The sequence below is a fragment of the Xyrauchen texanus genome, chromosome 22, assembly GCF_025860055.1.
Source record: "Xyrauchen texanus isolate HMW12.3.18 chromosome 22, RBS_HiC_50CHRs, whole genome shotgun sequence".
Taxonomy (NCBI): Eukaryota; Metazoa; Chordata; class Actinopteri; order Cypriniformes; family Catostomidae; genus Xyrauchen; species Xyrauchen texanus.
The window spans coordinates 5,094,312-5,119,338 of NC_068297.1; the positions used below are offsets into that span (position 1 = coordinate 5,094,312).

At 36.7% G+C, this 25,027-nt stretch overlaps 1 protein-coding gene across 1 annotated transcript; it reads left to right on the plus strand.

The window, feature by feature from the left end:
- The first annotated feature begins 28 nt into the window (after positions 1–28).
- Positions 29–23,195, plus strand: sec23a (Sec23 homolog A, coat complex II component). Its single transcript, XM_052154175.1, has 20 exons — positions 29–123; positions 2,340–2,575; positions 2,765–2,822; positions 3,152–3,238; positions 3,522–3,758; positions 3,899–3,978; positions 4,068–4,212; positions 5,082–5,240; positions 5,612–5,727; positions 6,112–6,235; positions 6,375–6,455; positions 6,555–6,644; positions 14,580–14,686; positions 15,392–15,545; positions 16,685–16,762; positions 16,858–17,019; positions 18,777–18,863; positions 19,273–19,428; positions 21,233–21,298; positions 21,687–23,195. The coding sequence occupies exons 2-20, from the start codon at positions 2,355–2,357 to the stop codon at positions 21,774–21,776; spliced, it is 2,298 nt and encodes a 765-aa protein (XP_052010135.1). The 5' UTR covers positions 29–123; positions 2,340–2,354; the 3' UTR covers positions 21,777–23,195.
- The last annotated feature ends 1,832 nt before the right edge of the window (positions 23,196–25,027 follow it).

Consider the following 25,027-nt stretch of genomic DNA (forward strand, 5'->3'; position numbering starts at 1 on the left):
TTGGGCTCTTGACGTGGCACTGACTCCATGTTGCTCTACAACGTCATCAGCTCGGGAGCGCGCGCGAGCCTGTGTGCGCGTTGTCACAGACCGAGAGAGCGAGACACAAAATCAATATTTTAGGTACGTAAAAACACCACTTCTCTTTCAGAATAGATGATTGTTTACATTACTGTAATGATTTGGTCAATTTGGACGATTATGAGCCGTTAAGTGGACTGTATTTTAAGTAATCGAATGTTTAAAGGGCATTTAGCTTGAAGTCACTGCTGTGTATGAAGCATTATGTGTAGATCAACAAGCTGGTCAAATGAACTGGCTGTTCTGTCAAATGTTCATTCAAATTGTATGTTTATAGTTGGTCTGTTATATTAACATTGCTTTTATGTTGATGTAAGTTGATGTTTACCTCTTAAACTATCGAATCAGCTCGCTGTGGCTACATTTGGAAGGTGGACACAGTGGAATCATAGTTTTACTAAACTTGAATAAAGCTAATTAAATTGAACATATGTATTAATCTGGGACGTGTCTGTTTAATTAACGCTATAATGACTATTTAATTTATTTTTTATTTTTTAGATGCATTGCCCTAAATCTTTTGCTATAAGGTGTTAAAAGGGTCAAAAAAGTTTATTTGAAAGATTTTTGCATCTTTTTAATTTTTACCATAAAAGTTGTAGTTTTATTTTGGATACTTTTTTTTATTATTATTTATTTTATATGCATGGCAATGTATTCCTTAATTTTGCTTGTGTTCTTCTCTTCTGCACATGTGGCATGGCTAGTGAACTAGTGAGCTACCTACTCAGACAGCAGATTTGGGCATCATGGCCATGGTTACAACTAACAGAGAAAGAAATATAGGCTAGGATGTGATTCAAAATCTTTTGGGTATCATAGTAACGACAAGAGACATACCTTTTGTTTTCAATCCATTGAGCTGCCTACCTAGACAGCATTTTTGAGCATCATAGACACAACCTGAGATAAAATACAGCTCTGGAGAGCTCAATGAGACCAATGCAAAATTATCAGTTTCTCTGGATTTACTATTTAAAGGTATTTGTTTAACTAAAATTAACATTTTTGTTTTAACCTGGGAAGAGAATCAATATTAGGTGGAATTGCCCTGATTTTCAATCACAGCTTTCATGTGTCTTGGCTTGCTCTTTACCATTCTTTCACATTGCTGTTGGGTGACTTTATGCCACTCATGGCGCAAAATTCAAGCAGCTCGGCTTTGTTTGATGGCTTGTGGCCATCAATCTTCCTCTTGATCACATTCCAGAGGTTTTCAATGGGGTTCAGGTTTGGAGATTGGGCTGGCCATGACAGGGTCTCGATCCGGTGGTCCTCCATCCACACCTTGATTGACCTGGCTGTGTGGCATGGAGCATTGTCCTGCTGGAAAAAACAATCCTCAGAGTTGGGGAACATTTTCAGAGCTTTCTTTCAAGATAACCTTGTATGTGGCTTGATTCATGCATCCTTCACAAAGATGAATCTGTCCGATTCCAGCCTGGCTGAAGCACCCCAAATCATTACCGATCCTCTACTTGGTCATCTAATGGTTAGCTGGAGACCTAGAGAGGCCTTCAAGCCACAGTGTCTCGCGCACACTGTGAAATTTGGTGGAGGATCGGTGATGATCTGGGGGTGCTTCAGCAACGCTGGAATCTGGCAGATTCATCTTTGTGAAGGACACATGAATCAAGCCTCTTCTTGAGTTAAAACATTAGTATTGTGTTGTTTAAAAATTAATAGAAACTTGTTTTCTTTGCATTATTCGATGTCTGAAAGCACTGCATCTTTTTTGTTATTTTGGCCAGTTGTCATTTTCTGTAAATAAAAGCTCTAAATTACAATTTTTATTTGGAATTTGGGAGAAATGTTGTCAGTACTTTATCGAATAAAAAAAATATATATAATTTTACTCAAACACACACACAGTACCTATAAATAGTATATCCAGAGAAACTGATAATTTTCCAGAGCTGTATAGGTTGTCTCAAAACCAAGTGAGCTACATAGCTAGGCAGCCTTTTTGGGTGTCCTGGTTGCATTGCAAAATGTTTTCTTGGTTGGCAGCTCGCTTTGTTTTTGGCTCAGCTTATATCTTATCTTTGATCATTACAGCTTATTTTAACGATGTCATGGTTAAAGTTTGCCTAGTGTCCAAAGGGTAAAGCAGGTGATTAGATGATTCAGCTTGGACAGACAGCCCATTATATGTAGTACATTTCCTAATATACCCACAGATCTGATTCCAAGGCTTATCTAAATACATCATGGCACACATTTCTGTCCCTTCTTTGCAAACTTTTCCTAACCCATAGTTCCCAGAGGGTGCTATGGCAACCTTCCAGGAGTTCATCCAGCAGAACGAGGACAGGGATGGCATCCGTTTTAGTTGGAACGTTTGGCCATCCAGTCGTCTGGAAGCCACGCGTATGGTGGTTCCAGTGGCCTCGCTGTTCACCCCCCTAAAAGAGCGCCCGGATCTTCCCCCAATTCAATACGAGCCTGTGCTGTGTAGTCGGGCCACGTGCCGAGCTGTTCTCAATCCTCTGTGGTAAGTCCATTTAAACCAGGGCAAACAGTTTCCAACAGCATAATGAGTTCACAGATGGAGGATCTTCTTTTCCCCCATTGCATTTATTGCCAAAGAAAGACATTTATTGTGGAGGCTGGATGCAAGATATGAGATGCCCTAATATTCTTACGCTTGTGTGCTTTCCTTTACCCCTCCCTATGAAATCAGTCAAGTGGATTACAGAGCAAAACTGTGGGCATGCAACTTCTGTTATCAGAGAAATCAGGTACATTTATGCCGTTTTAAATTTGTAGATTTGATGTAAATTTGTTAAAAGGATTAGTAATAGCGATAGACCAATATATCTTCCAGGGCGAATAATCAGCTAATATTTGGCCATTTTAAGATTAGCGGTTGGCCGATTAACAGGAGTGGTCATTGCATTTTGTGGATAGTACAAATTGTCATATATTTATTTGTGAATTTTGAGTTATTATAGTGTTCATTGAAATTCAGCAGTGTTGTTAGCATCATATTTTGTAGTAAATATTGTATATCGTCCTTAAATCAGCTATTGGTAGACCACTAATTAATTAAATGTATTTTATATTATAGTTTCCACCAACTTATGCTGGGATATCGGAGGTGAACCAGCCTGCTGAGTTGCTTCCACAATTTTCCACAATTGAATATGTTGTCCAGGTAAAGCTTGCCATTTAAGCAACTTTTCAACAGGATATATATCTGGCTAATCACAGACAATTTTAGTCACATAGCGAGAAATACGTCTCATTGTGAGTGTTTTACTTGCATTGTGGAGAGTTGCACATAAAGTAAAAGATTGATATTGGGATTTAAGAATCGATGTAGAGAATGTTCAAATGAAGATTGAGATGCATCGGAAAGTCTATATTTTTACCCAGTCCTAATGTTTCTAAAAGTCGGAAATCAAGTAACTAGTTTTGTGCTTCTGACTTCTCTATAGCGTGGTCCACAGATGCCCCTTAACTTCCTGTATGTGGTGGACACGTGTGTGGAAGATGAGGATCTACAGGCACTGAAGGAGTCTCTTCAGATGTCTCTCAGCCTGCTGCCTCCCACTGCCCTGGTGGGTCTAATTACCTTTGGACGCATGGTCCAAGTTCATGAGCTGGGCTGTGAAGGCATCTCTAAAAGCTACGTCTTTAGGGGCACCAAAGATCTCAGCGCTAAGCAGCTGCAGGTGAAGTTTGGAAAACTTTTTTAGTCCTTTTGGCTCATGAGATTAGATCAAATGCTCATTTAAGATTAAATTGTGCATGAAACAGTTGATATCTCAATACGGTTGTCCTAAATGTACTATATTTTAAATCTTGCATACAGGAGATGCTTGGGTTGACAAAACAAACTGCAGCACAGGCAGGCCGAGGGCCACAGCAGCCTCAAGCTCCTCCTTCAAACAGGTAAGTTAATTTTAATATATAGTTACCATATACCATTTTGAGTTGTCTTGGTCTTTGGTGGTCACTGTATATACTGTAAATGCACTCAGGTTCCTTCAGCCTGTACAGAAGATAGATATGAATCTAACAGATTTGCTGGGAGAGCTGCAAAGAGACCCCTGGCCGGTCACTCAAGGCAAAAGACCTCTGAGATCACTCGGAGTGGCTCTTTCCATTGCAGTTGGATTATTGGAGGTGATTGTAATTATTTATAGTATTACCATGACATGACATGTAAATCATCCTACAGTGTGACATGTCAATCTTAATGTAATACTATTATAAACACATATTTTCTACTTTTTGTATAAAAGTTATGCAGTTTTATAAATTGAGGGACTACATGAAATATTTTTATTTAAAAAACAAAATAGTTGAAAATGGATCAAATCATTCAAGATTATAAAACCATTAAAAAGAACATACAATTTACACATTCCCTTTATAGATGTATAAAAAAAAATATGTAACCTGAAATATTGTTGTTGAAAAATATTCATAAACGTGCTATTTGTCAAATGCACCAGGCTTTTAGTCTGGAGGGTGCGTGGGGGTCTGTGGAATACTTTTTTTAATAATAGTGCTAAAATGTGAAGGAAAACAAACCAACAACAAAAAAAATAACATTACAAATTTTGACATTCGTGTTTTATTGTGCTTTGTAAAGACTGTTTGGAAACTAAGATATGAAAAGAGATACACGAAACAAATATTTTTGGAGATATTTTACAGATTATTTTCATAATTTATTTTGGCTTTAGTACCATAAGAAAATAATTTAATTTCGCTAACAAGTTATCTTTATAATATTATACTTACTGTTTTTCTCTCACAGTAAAATGGGGTCTTCATGCATGGAAATATAAAGCTGCCTTTATATCTTAGTAAGGGGGGTCCCTTGCAAGGGTATCGTCGTATTTGGGGTCCTTGTCATCAAAAAGTTTGAACCCCTAGTAAGGTATTATAATGCCAGTTTATATTTTATATAATTGATTTGGCTACTTAAAATAGCCTCTTTTTTTTCCTTCTTGTTTTTGTCTTCCCTATTTACCTTTTTGTGGTAGTGCACTTTCCCTAACACCGGTGCTCGCATCATGGCTTTCATTGGGGGTCCAGCCACGCAGGGTCCAGGCATGGTGGTAGGAGATGAACTGAAAACACCTATTAGATCCTGGCATGACATCGAGAAAGACAACGCCAAGTTCATGAAGAAAGCCACTAAAGTGAGACCTCCTGTATTTGTTGTTAGCATTAATTATTTGTAAAAGTTATTAGTTCTTGCTCTTAATGATTATTTCATTGAAGAGATGGAGTATCTGAATGTAGCTGTATTGTATAGTGAAGGCCTTTAATCGTATATAATTATAATTGAATGTCTACTTTCTTAACAATTTGACATTTCACAGCAGAACACTGTAATATTGGAGTGTTGATTTCTGAAAAAATAAATAAACACCATCGTCATATAAAATAATGACATACCTTAATGTAATAGAACATCTGTTGAAAAATCTGGTCATCCTAATACATATTGCATTTGAATGTGTTATTGTCATCATTCACATGGTAAAAGTATTTTTGCATTCCCTTGTAGCACTATGAAGCCTTGGCCAATCGAGCCGCTGCCAATGGACACATCATTGATATTTATGCATGCGCCCTAGACCAGACAGGATTACTAGAAATGAAGTGTTGCACCAACTACACAGGGTGAGTGACTGAAAAATAAACAAACAAGTTTTTAAAATGAGTTGGTGTCAATTAAATCCAATTTAAGATGACTTTGGCACACATCTAGAAGTATTTCCACCCCCCTTGTTGCAGTTTTCAGTGTAGACTTTTAATCAAAATGTGTGAAAACAATTGCTAAACTTTCCTCCTGTAACATTATGCCATTTTATTGTATTCTTATGGATTTTTGTACTGATTAAATGTACAATAGCTTGTATTCTTGAAGACAGCCCAAATGCTTTTGCAATCAACAAAGTTTCTCTTTATTTGATGGGTAAAACACAAGTCGCAACCTCTGGCTCTTAGGGCCACTCAAAGATTTCTTCTTGATTTTTAAGCTTTCTCCTTGTCGCTTAACAACAGGGGTTATATGGTGATGGCAGACTCTTTCAACACATCCCTGTTTAAGCAAACTTTCCAGAGAGTTTTCACTAAGGATGTGCAAGCCGCCTTTAAGATGGCATTGGCAGGGACTCTTGAGATTAAGGTACTTTGGTTTTCTTTTATTTATTTGTATACTCATGTCATTCTCGGAAAAGAAAATGTTCCAGTGGTCTTGTTTTGTGTGGTGGTTTAGTTGTGCTACATATGGATTTTCTTATAATGCCATAAAACTATTATTTCAGACTTCAAGAGAGATTAAGATTTCTGGAGCAATCGGCCCATGTGTCTCACTGAATGCCAAAGGTCCTTGTGTGTCAGAAAATGTAAGAAGCACATTCCTTTTAAATCATATAGATAACAGTTTAACTTGCATATATTTGACATTCTGACATGCTGGCATTCATTTTGAATTCTTCTTGTAGGAAATTGGAACAGGTGGCACAAGTCAGTGGAAGATTTGTGGACTGGACCCAAATACTACACTTGCATTCTACTTTGAGGTCGTGAATCAGGTACATAAGTTTAATATGTCTAGGATCTCCTCACAATGCACCTTGGCATTAAGACTAGTAATGTTGTGTTGTTGCTTAGGCCTACATGGAATCTGCTGCTGCAGAATTCGAACACTCCTCATTCTCACAATTCTACATTTGCGCACGCCTTGCATGTTCAATTATTATTTACACTATTTTGGCTTTGTCGAAAACGCTTTAGGCTCGAATAACAGTGTAACACACTAAACTGTTTAATAGGACATTATTGACAACATCGACAATAAATCGACAAATGTCGACAGAAAAATACATTGTTGAATAGTCGTTTGATCTCATTTAACTTAACATGAGATAACATTAAACTCTAATGATGGCACATGAGAGCAGCACAGAAAGGAGATGAAGAATTACACCACTCACAGTCCAGATGCATACTAAACTTTCAAGGGATGTAGATCGCAAAGTATGAGGGAATTATAATGGAAAAACACAAAATAAGTAAATACAGAAGCACTCTCGTTGTGGAATAATTGGAGCTGCTGCTCCGCTCAACTGAAGCAAAACGTGCGTGTCGAGTGACTTTAAAGGAAACACCCTGAAGTTACATCATAAATGCAGTTATATTTAATGCATTATAGCTTTATTAAAGTTCAAATTATACAGAAGCAGATCATGTAAATAACTACAAACTCTGAAACTGGCATTACTCTGTGTGGTCAGCGTCTCTTCTATGAGTTGCTCAAATGTCAGATGTCAGAGGAGAGATTGAAACTGCACCCGGATGAGGCACATTCTTTCGTGGGGATGCTCGTCTCTCAACCATGCACTTGCTGCAGCTAGATTATAGCATGATGGCTCGCGACTTATTGAATCATAATATATGTCACTGTGCATTTCTTATCTTGAAAATATAGATATAAATATCTAGAACTACCGGTCTAAAGTTTTGAAGCACTTACTCATTCTTCATTATAATTTCTTTTTTTCACATTATAGAATAATAGTAAAGTCATCACAACTATGGAATAACATAAATGGATCTATGGGAATTATTTTGTGACTAAACAAAATCCAAAATAAATTAAAACTGTGTTATATTTTAGCATCTTTAAAGTAGTCACAATTTGCAGACATGTACTCTTGACATTTTCTCAACCAGCTTCTTGAGGTTTCACCCTGGGATGCTTTTTAAACAGTATTGAAGGAGTTCCCATCTATGTTGGGCACTTATTGGTTTATTTTCTTTATTATTTGGTCCAAGTCATCAATTTCAAAAACCTTTTTTTTTATATACAATTTTTGTTTTGTAATGAAATAAATTAATATTGAGAATATTGAATTTAAAAAAATTAAAAAATTGAGAATGTTGAATATTAAAAATACAAATATTTTAAAATATAAAAATCCTTGAATAAAAGATTGAGAAGCAGTATATAATATATTTATACTTGCTTTTAGAGAATAGATCTTGAATATAGGTATGTTTTCTCTTTACTGCACTCGCAGAATTATAACCAAGTGAAAAAATACTCTTGTGTACAAAATACACTTAAAGAAAGTTAACTTAATAAACTTAATAAAAAGTGTTTTTTTCCCCCTTTAATTCAGTGAATGTCATTTAGAGGTATTTTTAAAAGATGATTTTGTCCTCTTTATTGTTAGTAAGCATGTTTTAATACAACCTTTTAAGTCGGGGCACAAGCAGAATAATCAGTTAAGAGCTAATGATTAATCGTTGCAGTAATTGTTCTAATAATCTTTAGATTTATTGATTATCAAAATATTTTTTAAATGCAGCCCTACTCTTTAACCAAAATATATTTTAAAATGTGTGATAGTCTATGACCCACAGAAATGTGGAACATTTATATCATTTTTACCGTAAAATAAGTTACATTTTTGTGCTGTAAAGCTGTCTAAATCATCCTTTTGAAGTGGCACTACTATTATAAGTGGCCGACATTCAACTTAATACAGCTTCAGTTGCGTTTTCATTTATGTGCAGTCTGAAACTTGCTGTAAATTTGCACCATAACTACATATGGCCCACTAGAGGGCAAACTTTCTTCAAACATGGATTATTTTCCCCCTAGTGAATTTAAATTGAAAGCATTGCTTCACTGCAGTACCTTTTAAAGCTTTTAGTGATTCCCAAAAGAACGCTGCAGCAGCAGATAAGTTATTGCACAATACATAGAAAAACATAACATTACATTTTCAACAGTAATCATTGTTCCACATTTTGTATTGACAACTCCGAGTATGCATGACCTTAAAGAATTCATGACATGCTTTTTTTATTATTTTAATAAGTAGCAATAAGGTAAAGTAGGTGTTGTTGTGGAGTCGGTCAGATACAAATGTCTACCACAGTGTGACATGACATAATGTGGAAGAAGTAGACAATGAGTAATTTTGGCAGATTGGTTTCAACAAATGCTTTTTTTTTGCAGTGAGGGGAAGTTTTGAGTTCTGAAGCTTGTTTTTATTGTACAAAGACCTCTAATATGTGAAAATATCAAGTAAAATGTAATTCCTCATGTCATGGCCCCTTTAATGTTTGCCGTCATGCATTTCACAATAAGTCATTGTTCACTGAAAATTCAGTTTGCCCAGAAATTATGATTAAATTATAAAATTATATACTAAATGTTGCAATTTAAGCACATTGCATCATGTATTTCAGTTACATTTAATTTGCCACTAAAGACAATTGCAAATAGAGTTTTTAATCTGTCACTTGGTATTAGAACAACCTTGTAAGGTTGACTTAAAAAGCAATTGAAATATGGTTGTTTAGTATAAGACGTCAGCTGAACATTTTGTTATTACGTTTTTGTTATATGGGATGACTCTGCAAAATTACTTAGAATCTCAGTTAATTCTTTCTTTTTGCTTATTGGTTGATAGCCTGCCAGATGCAGAGATTTGGTGCTCATGGTACATCTTAGCATGGTTTATCTTTAGGTGGTAAAAGAGGTTACTCATATTTTCACCTTCAGTGATGACTGGCTTGCAAAATCGTTGGCAGAGTAAAGTTTTCCTCTTGGTGATGGACTTTTTAAATTGCACCCCTTTTATCAACAAGCTTACCTTTATCTTGACATTTTGGGACACTGAATTTTCTCTCCCATGTGTAAATAATGCAAAGCAGTCCTGACACTAATATAAGCAATATAGCAGAATTTCTACCAGTTATATATTTTTAACGTCATGCAGTAGAAAACGTCATACAGCCCAACCCTATTTACATTGTATGAAAGGTACTTGCCTTTTGTATTCTAATTACACATTAAATACATTCTAAGAGTATTTCTTAGTTTGAGTCAAGTCAAGTCAATTTTATCTGTATAGCGCCTTTCACAACACACATCGTTTCAAAGCAGCTTTACAGAATATCAGCATTAACAGACGATAAAACTGTAATGTCTATAAAGTCGATTAATCATCATTGTGTAATTTCGATAAAATACGATTTTTAATAGTGTTTAAAAATAATTAAATGATAATTGTATTAATAACCCCAGTGAGCAAGCTGTAGGCTGACTGTGGCAAGGAACACAAAACTCCATAAGATGTTGATTAATGGAGAAAAATAACCTTGGGAGAAACCAGACTCACTGTGGGGGCCAGTTCCCCTCTGGCTAACATTTTGATTGTAATGTAAATATTAATTATGTATAGTTAAAATCATGGTTTAAAATTATTAAACTAAGTGTTAAGGGTCAGTGATTAAACATCGATTGTGTTTGAACTGTAAGATTAATGACCAAAGTCTTTGAAGTCCATCTTGATTAATTGCAGAAGTTCACATAGATGCAATTGTCCTTGTTAATTGGCTGATGAAGGCTTTTGTTGGCAATAGTTAGTCTAAGCATTTCATTTCAGGATCGTAGTCCATAAATAGACCGAGGTGATGCAGGTTGGAGTTGGCATAATTTCATCCTCTGAAGTCCGTCATAATAGATTGAAGTGATGTTTGGCTGGCACCGGCTGCATTTAGTCATCATCATTCTGCGACATGTAGCAGTGGAGTCCAACATGAAGCAGGAATGGTGCTGGATCCAGCCGGTTCTGGTGACCTCAGGATTGGAGTCCCGAGGTTGAGACAGGGAAACAAATAAAAAGATGTAAGTGTAGATGCTATTCAATTTATTGCAGAGTTGGAGATCATGCTCAATGTTTCTGGTTTCTGGTTCTGGCAGACCCAACTAAAGCAGCCTAATTGTGGGTTGGATGGATAAATTAGGTGTATGCCTGGCTAAATAGATGAGTCTTTAGTCTAGACTTAAACTGAGAGAGTGTGTCTGCATCTCGAACAGTGTTAGGGAGACTATTCCATAGTTTAGGAGCCAAATATGAAAAGGATCTTCCTCCTTTAGTGGATTTTGATATTCTAGGAACTATTAATAGGCCAGAATTTTGCGATCATAATGAACGTGTTGGAATATAGCGTGGTAGAAGATCACTTAAGTACTGCGGAGCTAGACCATTCAAAGCTTTGTACATAGTTAACAGAATTTTAAAATCAATATGGAATTTAACAGGTAGCCAATGTAACGATGATAAAATGGGGCTAATATGATCATATTTCTTGGTTCTCGTCAGCACTCTGGCTGCTGCATTTTGAACCAATTGAAGTTTATTTATTGATCTTGCTGGACGTCCTCCCAGTAATGCATTACAATAATCTAGTTTTGATCCATGGATTGAGAGCACAAGCCATGTGGCAACAGCAGAGGTAGGCTGAAAGCTGTCTTTGCCCGTCAACGTCTCATAGAAGCAAATAACGATATATGGCAGCCAGAAAACAAAGGCACACTGTCAACTCACAAAGCATAACATGTAGTTAATGATTTTAGACTGGCTTTTTTCATTAGCTGAAGAGCAATGTTGACTTGCACTGTCTGAAGCTTATGTTACATTTGTGATGTATTTTATTGATTCATTCCTTTTATAATCTGTCTAGATCCTTGCTATTTTTTTCTTTGTTTCCAAACTTCAAAAAATTATTTAAATAACATTTTATACTCCTTATACACATATCATATCAAACTGGAATATGTCTAAAGGTTGCTAACTGTTGAAACTGCTGCTCAAGTGAGAATAGTCTGAAATGTAATAAAGTTTCCAACTTGTAATTATGAGATCAACAAAGATGTTAATGGGTTTTACTTGTAGTAAACTCATAATTAGAGTTGAATAAACATCCCTCATTGCACCTGGTTCTTGGCTATATGCACTATATATCCATACATGAAGCACATCAGCAGAATGGGAACGATTATTCCCAGCCCCATGAAAAGCATGTTGAAGCCGATGCTGGACGGTTGGAAGTGGGGAACACAGAGGAACTTTGTCTCGCTGTAGCCGTAACTACCAAAACCAAGCAATGTTGGAGCTGCGTTGAAGGGCTATACATCCACACCACTGCAAGGATGACTTTGGCCCTGTGCGCCTTGAAGATCCCGGTGTAGCTGAGGGCTAAGCAGATCTTTGTGAACTTATCGACAGTGGCCGAAGTGATGGAATGGATTGACGCGATCTGGAACAACAAGAACAAAAATGCACTGCCCTGGCAGAGGGCACTATTGCTGGTGTAGCCCTGCACTAGGAAAAGACTGTTATGGATTCCAAAAGGGATGATGGAGACGCTCAACGCCAGAAGCTCAGGGTGAGAGCCCAGGTGTCTGTCTGCATAATTATTATTTTTTCTCCCCAATTTGACATGCCCAATTCCCAATGTTCTCATGGTGGCGTAGTGACTCGTCTCAATCCGGGTGGCGGAGGATGAATCTCAGTTGCCTCTGCGTCTGAGACAGTCAATACACGCATCTTATCATGTGGCTTGACGAGCACATAACCGTGGAGACCTAGCATGTGTGGAGGCTCATGCTATTCTCCATGGCATCCACGCATAACTCACCACGCACCCCAACAAGAGTGAGAACCACATTATAGCAACCACAGGGAGGTCAACCCAATGTGACTCTACCCACCCTAGCAACCGGGCCAATTGGTTGCTTAGGAAGCCTGACTGGAGTCACTCAGCACACCCTGGATTCAAACTTGTGACTCCAGGTGTGGTAGTCAGTGTCTTTACTTGCTGAGCTACCCAGGCCCCCCCTTGTCTGCAAGTTTTTGTCGCATAACCCTACCAACAGTTATGCTAGGTTCCCAAACATAGCAGACATCAGCACTCCATAAACCACTGCTGTCCACTGCAAACTGTCAAGCCACCTACTGCATGTTTACATTGCCATTCAAATGTAGGCATTTAAAGTCAAGAGAACACCAAATACTCATTATCTGGCAAAGATCAAACTGCTAGCTGTGAAGAGATCATGTTATATGCGCCGTGTGCCAAGCTCCAGGGAAGGTGTTGCTGGATGGGAGTAATAGAACTCATGCTGATCTTCACCTAGCACAACTTCACCAAACATTGTGCTCTTTTGGGAGTGATAGTGAAGCCCACCTCCCTTCCATCTTAAATATCAGTACCTGCCTCAGCCAGCTGTAAAACAGCAAACATGTTGCCTTGAGGCAAAACTATGTGAACAGCTACAATCACATGTAGGAGAAATTAAAGCATCTAACATTTAGAGAGCCCAGTTTCTGTGGACAAAAGGTGCATGGGGAGGCTAGAACTGCACTACTCTGCAAACACAAAGCTTGAGATTCAATATCCTTCCTTTTGTTGCTGTTGTCGACTTTTTGTTCTTCATGTTTTTTGGTGTAATTGTCAAGAAGCATGACCTTAGTGCGGTTTAAGCCTTAATAATTAATTGGCACTTCAGCGCCTTTAAGAAGAGCTTGTCTTTCCCTCAGTTACATGATATTACGCATTTACATGATATTACGCATTTACATGATATTACGCATGACTTGTGATTAAATAACTTTTGTAATGTTTGTTTTTGCTTTTATTTTATTTTTTATATCAATAGTGCACAATTAGCTGGAAATTGCATCTTATACAGTATAATTGGTTATAGAAAAAATGAAAATATGTAGACTTCAGTTGCACTTGATTGTAATTAATATCTGGACAATTGCAATCACTTTGCAATCTCATGTTGAACAGTTATGGGCCATGATTAAATTGTCATAATTTACTCACCCTCATGTTGTTCCAAACTCTCATGACTGTCTTTAGTTGTGGAATGTAAAAGGAGAAGCCTTGAAGAATGTTTGCACTGCTATACAGTGAATGCAGGTGGTGACAGGGGCCTTTAAACTCCAAAAAAGACCAAACCAAGCACCTTTTAAAGGAGTTCATATGACTAGGCCTACTGTATATTTGACTTGTGTGCTATATTCCAATTATTCCAAATATTTCTCAGGCCAAACGAGCTTTGTGTGAGGAGCATGCCAAAATTAAATTCATTCAGGAGATTTTTGGCCTGAATTCTCCTTCAAACTTGCTCATATTTAAACTTGACGCATCAAGAACAAATGCCATTTAGTGTCATTTACATTAAAATTGGTGCAACATTTCTTGATGTGGCAAGTTTGAATATGCACTCTCTTCTTGTGTTCCACAGAGGAAAGATACTGGTTGTAAGAACATAAGGGGAAAAGTATTGTCTGGATTCATATTATGGGGTGAACTGGTCTTTTTAAACACTATAAAACCGTATGCAGTTTAAAAAAATATATATATATTTTCTCCTAAATTTGGCATGCCCAATTCCCAATGCGCTCTAAGTCCTCGTGGTGGTATAGTGACTTGCCTCAATCCACATTATAGTGACCACGAGGAGGTTAGCCCAACGTGACTCTACCCAACCTAGCAACCGGGCCAATTGGTTGCTTAGGAAGCCTGACTGGAGTCCCTTAGCACACACCATGTACAGTTTTTAATTGAACATTTATGTGTCATTGAAAAAGGTGTTGAATGCACATTTTTGAGCAAACATTGAGCAATCTTCACTTGGTTTTCTTTTTCCTCAGCACAATGCTCCCATCCCACAGGGTGGGCGTGGAGCCATACAGTACGTAACACAATATCAGCATTCTAGTGGGCAAAGACGCATCAGAGTAACCACAATTGCAAGGAAGTAAGTCCATCACTGGTGTTACACATTTATGTCAACCATTGATGTTTGTTATTTAAGGTACTCAGATCTTCAATTCTGTCATACTTCAACCCTGAATTGCCACAGATTATTCTGAATTCATCAGCTGCTTTGAGCCAGGGAGAAGTGATAGTCTTTTATTGAAGTGTCCTCTTGCTTGACTGTAAAAGAAGAAATACATCAGTATAGTCTTTTCAGGGTTTATTTGATCTGTAGGATATTCGACAGGAGGAAAAAGCATTGGACTAAAATATTGTGACAGTGCAGATTGTGCTTGAGGTCAGTAGTGACCATCTTTTTATAGATGTCTCCCATCACGGTTTGGACCATTTGTTATCCTCAACAATCACAACCAGTTTCCATGACAACTCCTGAAGACATCAAAAGATTCCACTTTTAGAATGTAGCATGTCTTTGTAAGAATCAACACGCCTTCAAAAAGTAAATTCAGTCTTAGACAGACTAATGTGCTACTTCAGCTTTCAGGAGTACTAAAAGTGTCTTAAGTGCCTGAAACAACATAGAGCTCTTTGACTTAACTTATTGATGAATGATTTGTCTGTTGCTTTTTGAATACATCTCTTCAATACTTTTTTTTTTTTTATCATGCAAGCAGCGAAGATGAATCAATGCAAGTCGGATTGATGATGCAAGGTCATAACATGTCCTTCTCAACCTCTTCTTCAGCTGGGCTGATGCTCAAACGCAGATACAGAGCATCGCTGCGTCATTTGACCAGGAGGCCGCTGCTATTCTAATGGCCCGTCTGGCCATCTACAGGGCTGAAACGGAGGAGGGACCAGATGTTTTACGGTGGCTGGACCGTCAGCTCATCCGCTTGGTGAGTCTTTCAGAACAGCCTGTCTTTTTGGATGTACTGAGTAAAGTAGCACCACAAACTCTAAATGAACCTAGTATTTATGTAAACTGATCTCTCATATTGATTATGGATAAAAACAAATATTATTGGGAATCGGATACAATTTCTGTATCGGTGCAACACTTATTAGGGCTAGGTATTGAAACAGATTCCCTGATGGGATTATTTTGGGTATATTACTGTTAAAATATAAATTTTGTTTACAAATGAAAATAATTCTCTCTCATCTAATGCTGTTAATTTTTCAGGGGACCTTATAAATTGGTACATTACAACTATGTTTTACAAATGTTATTTTATCATTATTTTTGGTTTTATAATTTTGGTCATATTTTAGCGTTTTTAAAAATGTACAAATGCTATGTATTCCATCAATGAATATGATGTCTTGTAATTGCATATAAAGTTATTGTTAATTTTTTATACGTTTACATGCATAATTTGTATTATCTATAAGTATTTCCATTGATATGTACAACAAGTGCTAAAATGGCACTGTCTCTTTAAGTGATTGTCTCACCTAATTGTTTTGATTGAGCGCAAATTAACGAGTGCAGTCATGGCTTCTTGTGATTAGAATGAAATGTTTTGTTGTTTTTGATCAACAACTGACTGTAAAGAATAGAAAGAATACTAAAAGAGACATTATTCAATGACAAATGGATTGCGGGAATCTCTTCTTTGGACACACTTTACACGAAACAAGTCAAATCAAACTTCTACTCTCAACATGGAGTGAAAGGATCTCTGTGCTGAACGTCTTTGCCAATATACTACTCACTGGCGAGTGAAATCTAAGTTTCCAGCCAGTGGCTTTTCAAACACATTTTTTGTTGCATATGCAAGTCATTTACTCGCATTGTAAAGGGTTGCTCAAAGAGTAAAAGAACGTTCATTCAAATGAAGCTTGCCCAGCCCTATTTCTAATTGGTATTCAAGATACTTGCTCAATCCTGTATTGTATTTTTTTTTTATCTTGAAATGTAATTTATGTGTAGCTTGAAATGTATAAGGCAAGCTTTTATATTTAAGAAAGCTGATTATGGTTCCTTAATCAAAATACCAGCACAAAAAACAGGATGTATTTCTCTCATTTGCAGTGCCAGAAATTTGGTGATTATAATAAGGATGATCCCAATTCGTTCCGTTTCTCCGAGACATTCTCGTTGTATCCTCAGGTATGTGCCTCCTTTCTCAAACTATGTGGTAATGTATAGCTGTGATCTCACCTGAGCCTGCACAACAAAGTAAAAATGACATTGTCTATTGGCAGTTCATGTTCCATCTGAGAAGATCTCCATTCTTGCAAGTGTTCAACAACAGCCCTGATGAAAGCACCTACTACAGACACCAGTTCATGAGGCAGGACCTGACACAGTCTCTCATAATGATACAGCCCATCCTGTATGCATACTCATTCAGTGGCCCACCAGAGGTAAACATGCAGTTTAGCTGTCTCCTGCTGCACATTTAATGTTTGTGTGGTCTGACTTACACATGAGGGGCTTTGTGGATAGAGGTTTCCCTGAGGGATCCCAAATTCATGCATATTCTTCAACTTATAGATATAAAACACATCATCATGAGATTTAATTTGCCCAATTTGTCTATTTGACATACAACATATATAACCTATATAAACTTCACTTTAGATCAGATTACATACAACTCTCATATAAATCATACGAGTAAGGATGATGTACAGTCAGCTGATCATTATTGCAAAATAAACCCTGACAACATCCCGTATTAACTTAAAGTGGGTTAAGTGGGTAACTAACCTGCAAGCAAACTCACCACTGCCAGATTTCCTCAATCCCCATTTCCATGGTAACAGCGACTTCTCTGACATTGTTTAGTTTTGTATAATAACCAATTTTACTGTGTTGGGTTGCTGTTAGGGCTGGGGTATATATCAAATATTAACAGTAGAATCAAGATAATTATGCTGACAATGTCAAATTTACCAATATTGTGAATATCTCGATTTTAATGTGCTTTCATTTGCCATTAAGTTTCATAAAGATCAAATCAGTAGACTAATTTCACTATCCTATAAGGATGCACAATTCATCAAAATAACATCAAAATAACGAGTTGGTCATATGTGATTATTAATCAAAGTAATGCAGCTTCAAGCATTCACGCAATTCCAAACATTATTAACCGCTACAAGTTATTATACAAATCTACAAACGTGGCACAGAATAACAGAAAAGGAGGAAATAGCAGCGTTTCAGGAAAGGCGGGACATTGTAAACTGTCAAATACACTTTGCCTTTTCGGTGTTGCAATAAAAGCTCCTTGTGATGTTCAAGTAAATACGACAGCACTTTCTGTGTCAAAATAAAAGCCCCAGTTGGAGATAAGTAAACAGGACAGAAATATATTACTTTTGTATAATGCAAATCTAATAATCAGAATAATAATTACAATTCGGCATTATATTATAATAATAAACCTGACTTGTCACAGGATTCATTTTGTATTGGGCAATGTTCAACTGGGGTTTCAAAAATAAGTTGGTGAACTAGCTTTGCACACCTTGTTCATTCACAAAAATGTATTAGTAAAAGCATTTGAAGGCAAATAATGCTTTTTATTAAGCTACTATGTATAATTGTATATGAATATGAAGTGCATATCAATGAAAATTATTGAATTAAATTCTCCTTTGTGTGTATTTAATAAAATACTAAATATTTTTAAATAGATATTTATTTAATGACTTTTAAAGTATTGAATCTACTTGGCTACAGTGGCTGTTTGCATGAAATGATGGTTCCTCTGATTAAAAAAAACAAAACACTTTTGAGCGATTTCAAGCAAATACATAATTATCGAAATATATATTGAATATCGTCAATAGGCTGAAAAATATCAAAATATAAATGAAGACATATCGCCCAGCCCTAGTGGCTGATTGATGTCCAATGTAATGAACCACTGATCTATAGTTCTTAATGTTGAGTAGTTCAGAGTAAATGAAAGAACATGAGGGCCATTGGTACAATAAGGAACTCAAACTGACGTGTCTGTATTCTAATCTACTTTTAATGGAGGGTTTATGTCAGTTACAGTTTTTCCCCTGGCTCTGGGACCAGAGAGGGGGACAATTCCAAGAAAGATGTTTATCACAGCATCTAATGACAATGACAGTCCAATAACAGGCTTTGTTTCTTGTTGTTGTAGCCTGTGTTATTGGACAGCAGCAGTATCTTGCCCGACCGTATCCTCCTCATGGACACTTTCTTCCAGATTCTGATCTATCATGGAGAGGTGAGATCTAGAATCACAAAGTACTTGTCTTAAGATTGCACTCAGGGTGCACCCCGTGACTCAATAGACATTGGTTATATGCCAAGCCTTTTTTTTTTTTTAACTTTGCTTTGCTCTGAACTGTTAAATAATCTGTGCTCATGAAATCTGAGCCAATTTTGCACTGAAAAAATTTTAAGCTTGGCTGTGTGTCAGCGGAAAGACATTTTCTGATGAAACGCTTGTAGAGGTTTCTTGGTGAAGTAAATGCTAATGAAATGCAACAAATGGAGTGAGATGTTCCCTTAGAATCACAGCTCAAAAATGCATTTACTATCACTAGTCTGTAAGCAAGCCCTGTCAGATTCTGTTTAAGATATAGTAGATGTTGATTGCCTTTGAGGGAAACAGTGTGTTTTGCCTCTTACAGACGGTGTCTCAGTGGCGTAAAGCAGGATACCAGGACATGCCCGAGTATGAGAACTTCCGCCATCTGCTGCAGGCTCCAGTGGACGATGCCCAAGAGATTCTACAATCCCGTTTCCCCATGCCACGCTATATAGACACAGAGCATGGAGGCAGCCAGGTACAGCACATTATAATTTCTCAGTTCTGAAATTTGAAGAGGTCTTTTCTTGAATTCTTATATATTTAGGTGTCAACTAAACTGAACTTGAAAGCTAAACTAAAAACCTAAACCAAATTAAAAGCTAAAATATAAACTAAACAACTAAACTAAAAAATAAACTAAATGTAAAACAGTGGATGGGAAATTTAACACATCAGTTTCTGAGATTAATAGTTGGCTGTTTAATGCAATTTATATTTTAAGGTTTGTTTTAATGTACCGTACATGATTAATCGTGATGAATCACAGAAAACTGTGAGATTTAATTAGTTAAAACGTTTAAATCGATTCATAGCCCTGTTATGAAAAACTAAACTAAGAACTGACTTCGGGCCATACAGCACGATTGTGAGTGTGATGTTGCTGTTATACAACAGTTCAAAGAAATAGTAAATCAAAAAATGTGTAAAAACTAAGGACTTTCACAAAAAATAAAAACTACTTTCTTATGCCACGGATCAGGATCTCCATTGATAGTTCAAAAGATGTGCACAAGCCTCTAAATAATGTCACTTGAGAACTACTAACGATGGCGTGTGCTGTTTTAAAATGCTTTCTAGGTAGGCAGCTTATGGAACAGAATCAAATTTTAGCATCCTTGGTAATCCATAGTAAAGAACATCCTGTAATGGCTATAATCAAATGATAGCAACATGATAAAAAACATTTTTAATGTTCAATAAAGAAGTAAATATATTAATAATCTTAAAAAAATTGCTATTAATATAGTTCATTAGCCTAACTGTGGGCTTTCTATGGTTGCCAAACAGCACAACATCAGTAACAGCAAAACAGCAGATCAATATAGAATTCAAACAGTTACTCGTTCAGTCTTTTACAGAATAAGTTTATTTTATATACATACCTCCAACTCGTCACCAGAGTATCACGATAAAAAGTTTACAGCTTGTATATGCACAGTCAATACATCAAATGCGATCTTCCTCTGATGCCTGCTGCCATTTGATAACATTAGTAGCGGTTGTCATTTGTCAAACAAAATGCTACTCAGAGTCTTTTCAAGCACATAATGTTTATTTTATGTAACAAACAGATTAATTGTCACCAAAGGACCACGATAAGATTTCACAGCTTGCACCTTCACAGCCATCACATCTAAACATGTTCTTCCCATGCATGCAGCCACGTCTACTTATTAGGCAGATGCGTTTTCATTCACACAAACAGCAACTCAAACAGTCTTTTCAGGCATATAATACATTTGTTTTCTGGAACAGACAGCCAAACAATCACAAAAAAGCACCACGATAACAGTTTAAAGCTCGTATACTCATAGTGAAAACATGCTGATCGAGCGTGATTATCCGATGCACGCAGCCAATTCTGTTTACATTAGTGCTTGTAAGACACACACAGTGTCTGTCTGAGAAGTCAAACAGTGCATATAGGCAAACCGGATTGCTGATATTATGTGTTCATTTGTTGATTACTTAAATAAATAAAACATATACAGTACAGCAAACATAACCCATTTGTGCACGTTTACTATATTATTTACAGTTTTTTTTTTTACAAAAAATAAAAACACTCCTCTGCACTCTGCCCACCTCTACTGTCTTTGCAGTGTTATGTGCACAAATAACTGCAGGGGAATTTAAACCCAACTCATGGAAAGGTTGTATTACTGTAATGGGCCATTGAGACTTGGCTGCAGCTCTGCATATTAATAGACCACGTATGCTGTGTTTAGGGTCTGAAATTTGACCAAGATTTCATTTTTTCACCCCACCTGTCTTTCCAGGCCCGTTTCCTCCTCTCCAAAGTGAATCCATCTCAGACACATAACAACATGTATGCATGGGGGCAGGTGAGTGCTGTGTAGCCCATTTTCCTTTGTGAAAAATATTGTCAGTAACAGTGGCTGTTGTTGTATAACTATATAAACATGTCTCAGCTTGTTCTAATATTGTTCTACCCACACCTTGGCTGACTGAATCAACAGGGTTACCATGATAATGGATTTCTTTTTTTAGAAAATATGTCTTTTTCTAGTTAGGCTCTGCTCTAAAATGGGCTCTTGTGTACGGTAAAACTTGCTCGTAAGCCATAGTGATGTTCAAATTTAGAGCGAATCACTCTTTAGAATAGGTTCTTTTCAAGAAATCAATCAAACCGGTTAACAATTTATCCTTAATGATGTATCTTTACACAGAAACCCTAAATCACACTTCCTGTATCTATGTGTGTTTGTGTAGGAGTCTGGCGCGCCCATTCTGACAGATGACGTGAGTCTTCAGGTCTTCATGGATCATTTGAAAAAGCTGGCAGTGTCCAGCGCTGCCTAAAAGTCCTGAGACTCCACTCATCAATCACATTGTCCCTCTTCTAAAGCCCAGAAACACAAATCCAGTGGAGTCACATTAGCCCTGCCCTCCATTTTCCCCATTTATATTGTGCATATATAGATCCCAGATCTTTAAAAAGAGTCTAGTTGATTGCAAAGGGAAATTTTATTCTTTAATAATATATTATGAAAATAAAAAAGGCAAATGCCATTCACTCACTAACACTAAACGTTGAATATGCATCAGAATGAGACATTGGTTGCTGTTTTAATCAAAATAAATATATTTAGCTATGTAATTGTTGTGGCCACATATTTAATGGAATAGTTCACCCACTAACAGAAATTCTGTCATTATTTATTCACAATCATGTCATTCCAAATTTGTATGCTGTTATTTTGTCAGTGGATTTTTGAAGAATCATTATGCAGTTGCCATGCAACAACAGTTCATAGTGGCTTGGGTCTATCAATTTCCAAAAAAGACAGAAAACTCACCAAAAAGCACCATTTACGATCCTGAAAGTAGTCCGCATGACTCATATGCTATGTTCTAAGTCTCTTGAAGCCATATGATTGGTTTGGGTAAGGAAAAGCCTGAAATTGAAGTCATTTTTTCATTGGTAATTTTGCCCTCCCCTAGACTGTGATCACATCCAGAATTAAAAATGGCATGTAGTTGTTTACTTCATGCTGAAGATCCAATACCTTTTGACGTCAGTGATGTGGTTCCAGCATTTTTTTATCTGGATACCGACGCAGACTAGAACTTCACATCTAATCATTAGCGAATGACAACTTGAATTTAAATATGTTCCTCACACAAAGCCATTGTATGGCTCTAGAAGACTTGGAATTTAATGCACAAGTTGTATGGAATACTTTCATTGTTTATTGTCTTGTTATTGAATGGCAAAAGCTGCTTAAAGATTCTTAAAATTGTTTATTTTTGTGTTGTACAGCCAAAATAACAGCATATGGGTTTGGAACAACATAACAGTGAGTAAATAATGACAGAAATGAACAATCCCTTTAAATCCGACGTTTACATTTATAAATCTCTGTGATGAAACCTCATGTTGAATGGAGGGAGGAAACTAGGTTTTGCTGTAGCACACCTGCAGCAGACGTTTTTGTTGGCCTTGTCGAGGAAGGTGAAAGCAGTGCCATTGCAGCCAATTACACATGAGGACTTCAACGCTGCCTCTAGCCAACAGCGCAGAACAAAGGCTTATTTTTAGACCCCATTCGCATCTCTTCGCCGTTGATGCTTTCTGTTTCAGCGAAGGGTTGAGAGCCCTATTCCAAGCACAGACTTGCGGAATGTGAAAGCTGCCTTTTTTCATCTGTTGCTCTGATATTTATAAGCCATTTCTTGCAGTATTGTATGTTTTGTTTCTAATAAAACCTGGTTTGATCACCCCAGTTTGACAGCAGAGTTCAGATTTTGTACAATGGAAACAACTAAAAACACTTTTCTTTCTTTGTCACTCTTGCCTTTTAAGTCAGAATCCTGCTAGTCTCAAAGGACACAGAAGCTGTACATGTACCTCCTTTTCTTTTAAAAGAATGGTTCTGCAACAATATCATTTGAATCCATATGATATATTTGATCCAAAAATTCCACTTCCACCTTTATTACTCACGATTTAGATTAATTAATTACAATTTAAGCATTGCCTGTGTACCACACAAAGTCACAACATTAGGCCTACATACCCATTTACTTCATTTCTGTGGCTATTTTCACTTATGGACACATGGGAGCAGCAATTAGCTAAGAGAGCAATGGCTGAACTGAATATTGAAGTCAAAATTTGGAAGCTGTTCTTTCAATTTGCCATATGTGAATAATTAACCTCTTGAGGTAGACTGTTCACATGTAAGTTTTATGGAAAGACAATTACCAATTAACGCCTTTAGTGCTCATTCTATCAGAACTTACCATGTTATTCCCCATAGTTCTCAGTAATGGTTTCTCATCTGTCTTTACCTATCCATACTTTTGTGAATCAACCCATCAATGCATGATTGGGTTCTCATGCTTATTAAATTAATAAATTCAGCACTTTCCTAGATCAGTGTATATGAAAAGAATATTAGGCTCTGCCTTGAGCATATACACTGAGATTCTATGTTGATATCTGAAACTATTTTCACACCAATTTCGCCTCAGTGGCAGTGAAAGCCAGTAAATACACCTGTGTATTCCTCTACAATTGATTTATTATGCACTTAGTTTCTTACCTTAAAGGGACAGTTCACCGAAAAAGGAAAATTCTGCCATCATTTACTCACTCTCACGTTGTTCCAACCCCGTATGACATTCTTTCGTGAAACAAAAAAGATGTTGGACAGTGTTAGTCTCAAGTTGCCATTCATTTTCATTGCATAGTTTTTTCCATAACATGAAAGTGAATGGTGACTGAAGCTGCCATTCTGCCTAACATCTCCTTTTGTGTACCATGAAAGAAAGAACATCAGGTTAAGAACAACATGAGGATGAGCAAATGTTGACAAATTTCATTTTTTGGTTTAACTATCATTTTAAATTATACCTTCATCTAGAATTTTCTCACATTTGTGACCTCCTAGTTAACACATTTAGATGCAAGATGACAGCACAAAATGGCAAAAAAACAAAAAACAAACATCAAGCAAACATCACCTTAAATGGGCATCCATTTTTGGCGATGAAAACCCAAATCTGCTTGACAAGAGTGTGCCTCAATTAATTTTATTTATAAGTACTGAACTGTGAAATGCGATATAGCTTGCAGGCATTGAGAATAGAAACAAAGCATATTGCCACAGAACTTGTGCATAAAAAGAAAAAAAAAAGAACATTCCCAAAGGAAATACTCCAATGCTATCTCAACTGTTTGACTGACAACAGTGACTTAAAAGTATAGCTCACCCAAATATGGGTGAAATATTTTTTGTCATTGATCTGCATGGCTCTCTTTCTTCTGTAGAACACAAAAGATGTTTTCCTGAATAACCACCTCAGTCACCAATTACTATTTGAAAAAAGTAATTTCTGATCAAATCTAGACAGCAGACATCACTCCAACACCTTATCCTTGAGTAATCATGCTAAATTGGTAACTTGTTACTAGAAAATCACTTGCCATTATATCAAACACAGCTGAAAGCTATTTGGTTCATTAAATGAAGCTTAACTTTGCCTTTGTGTTTGTTTTTGAGTTGTCACAGTATGCAATAAACTGGCATGTCTTAAAGTCAATATTA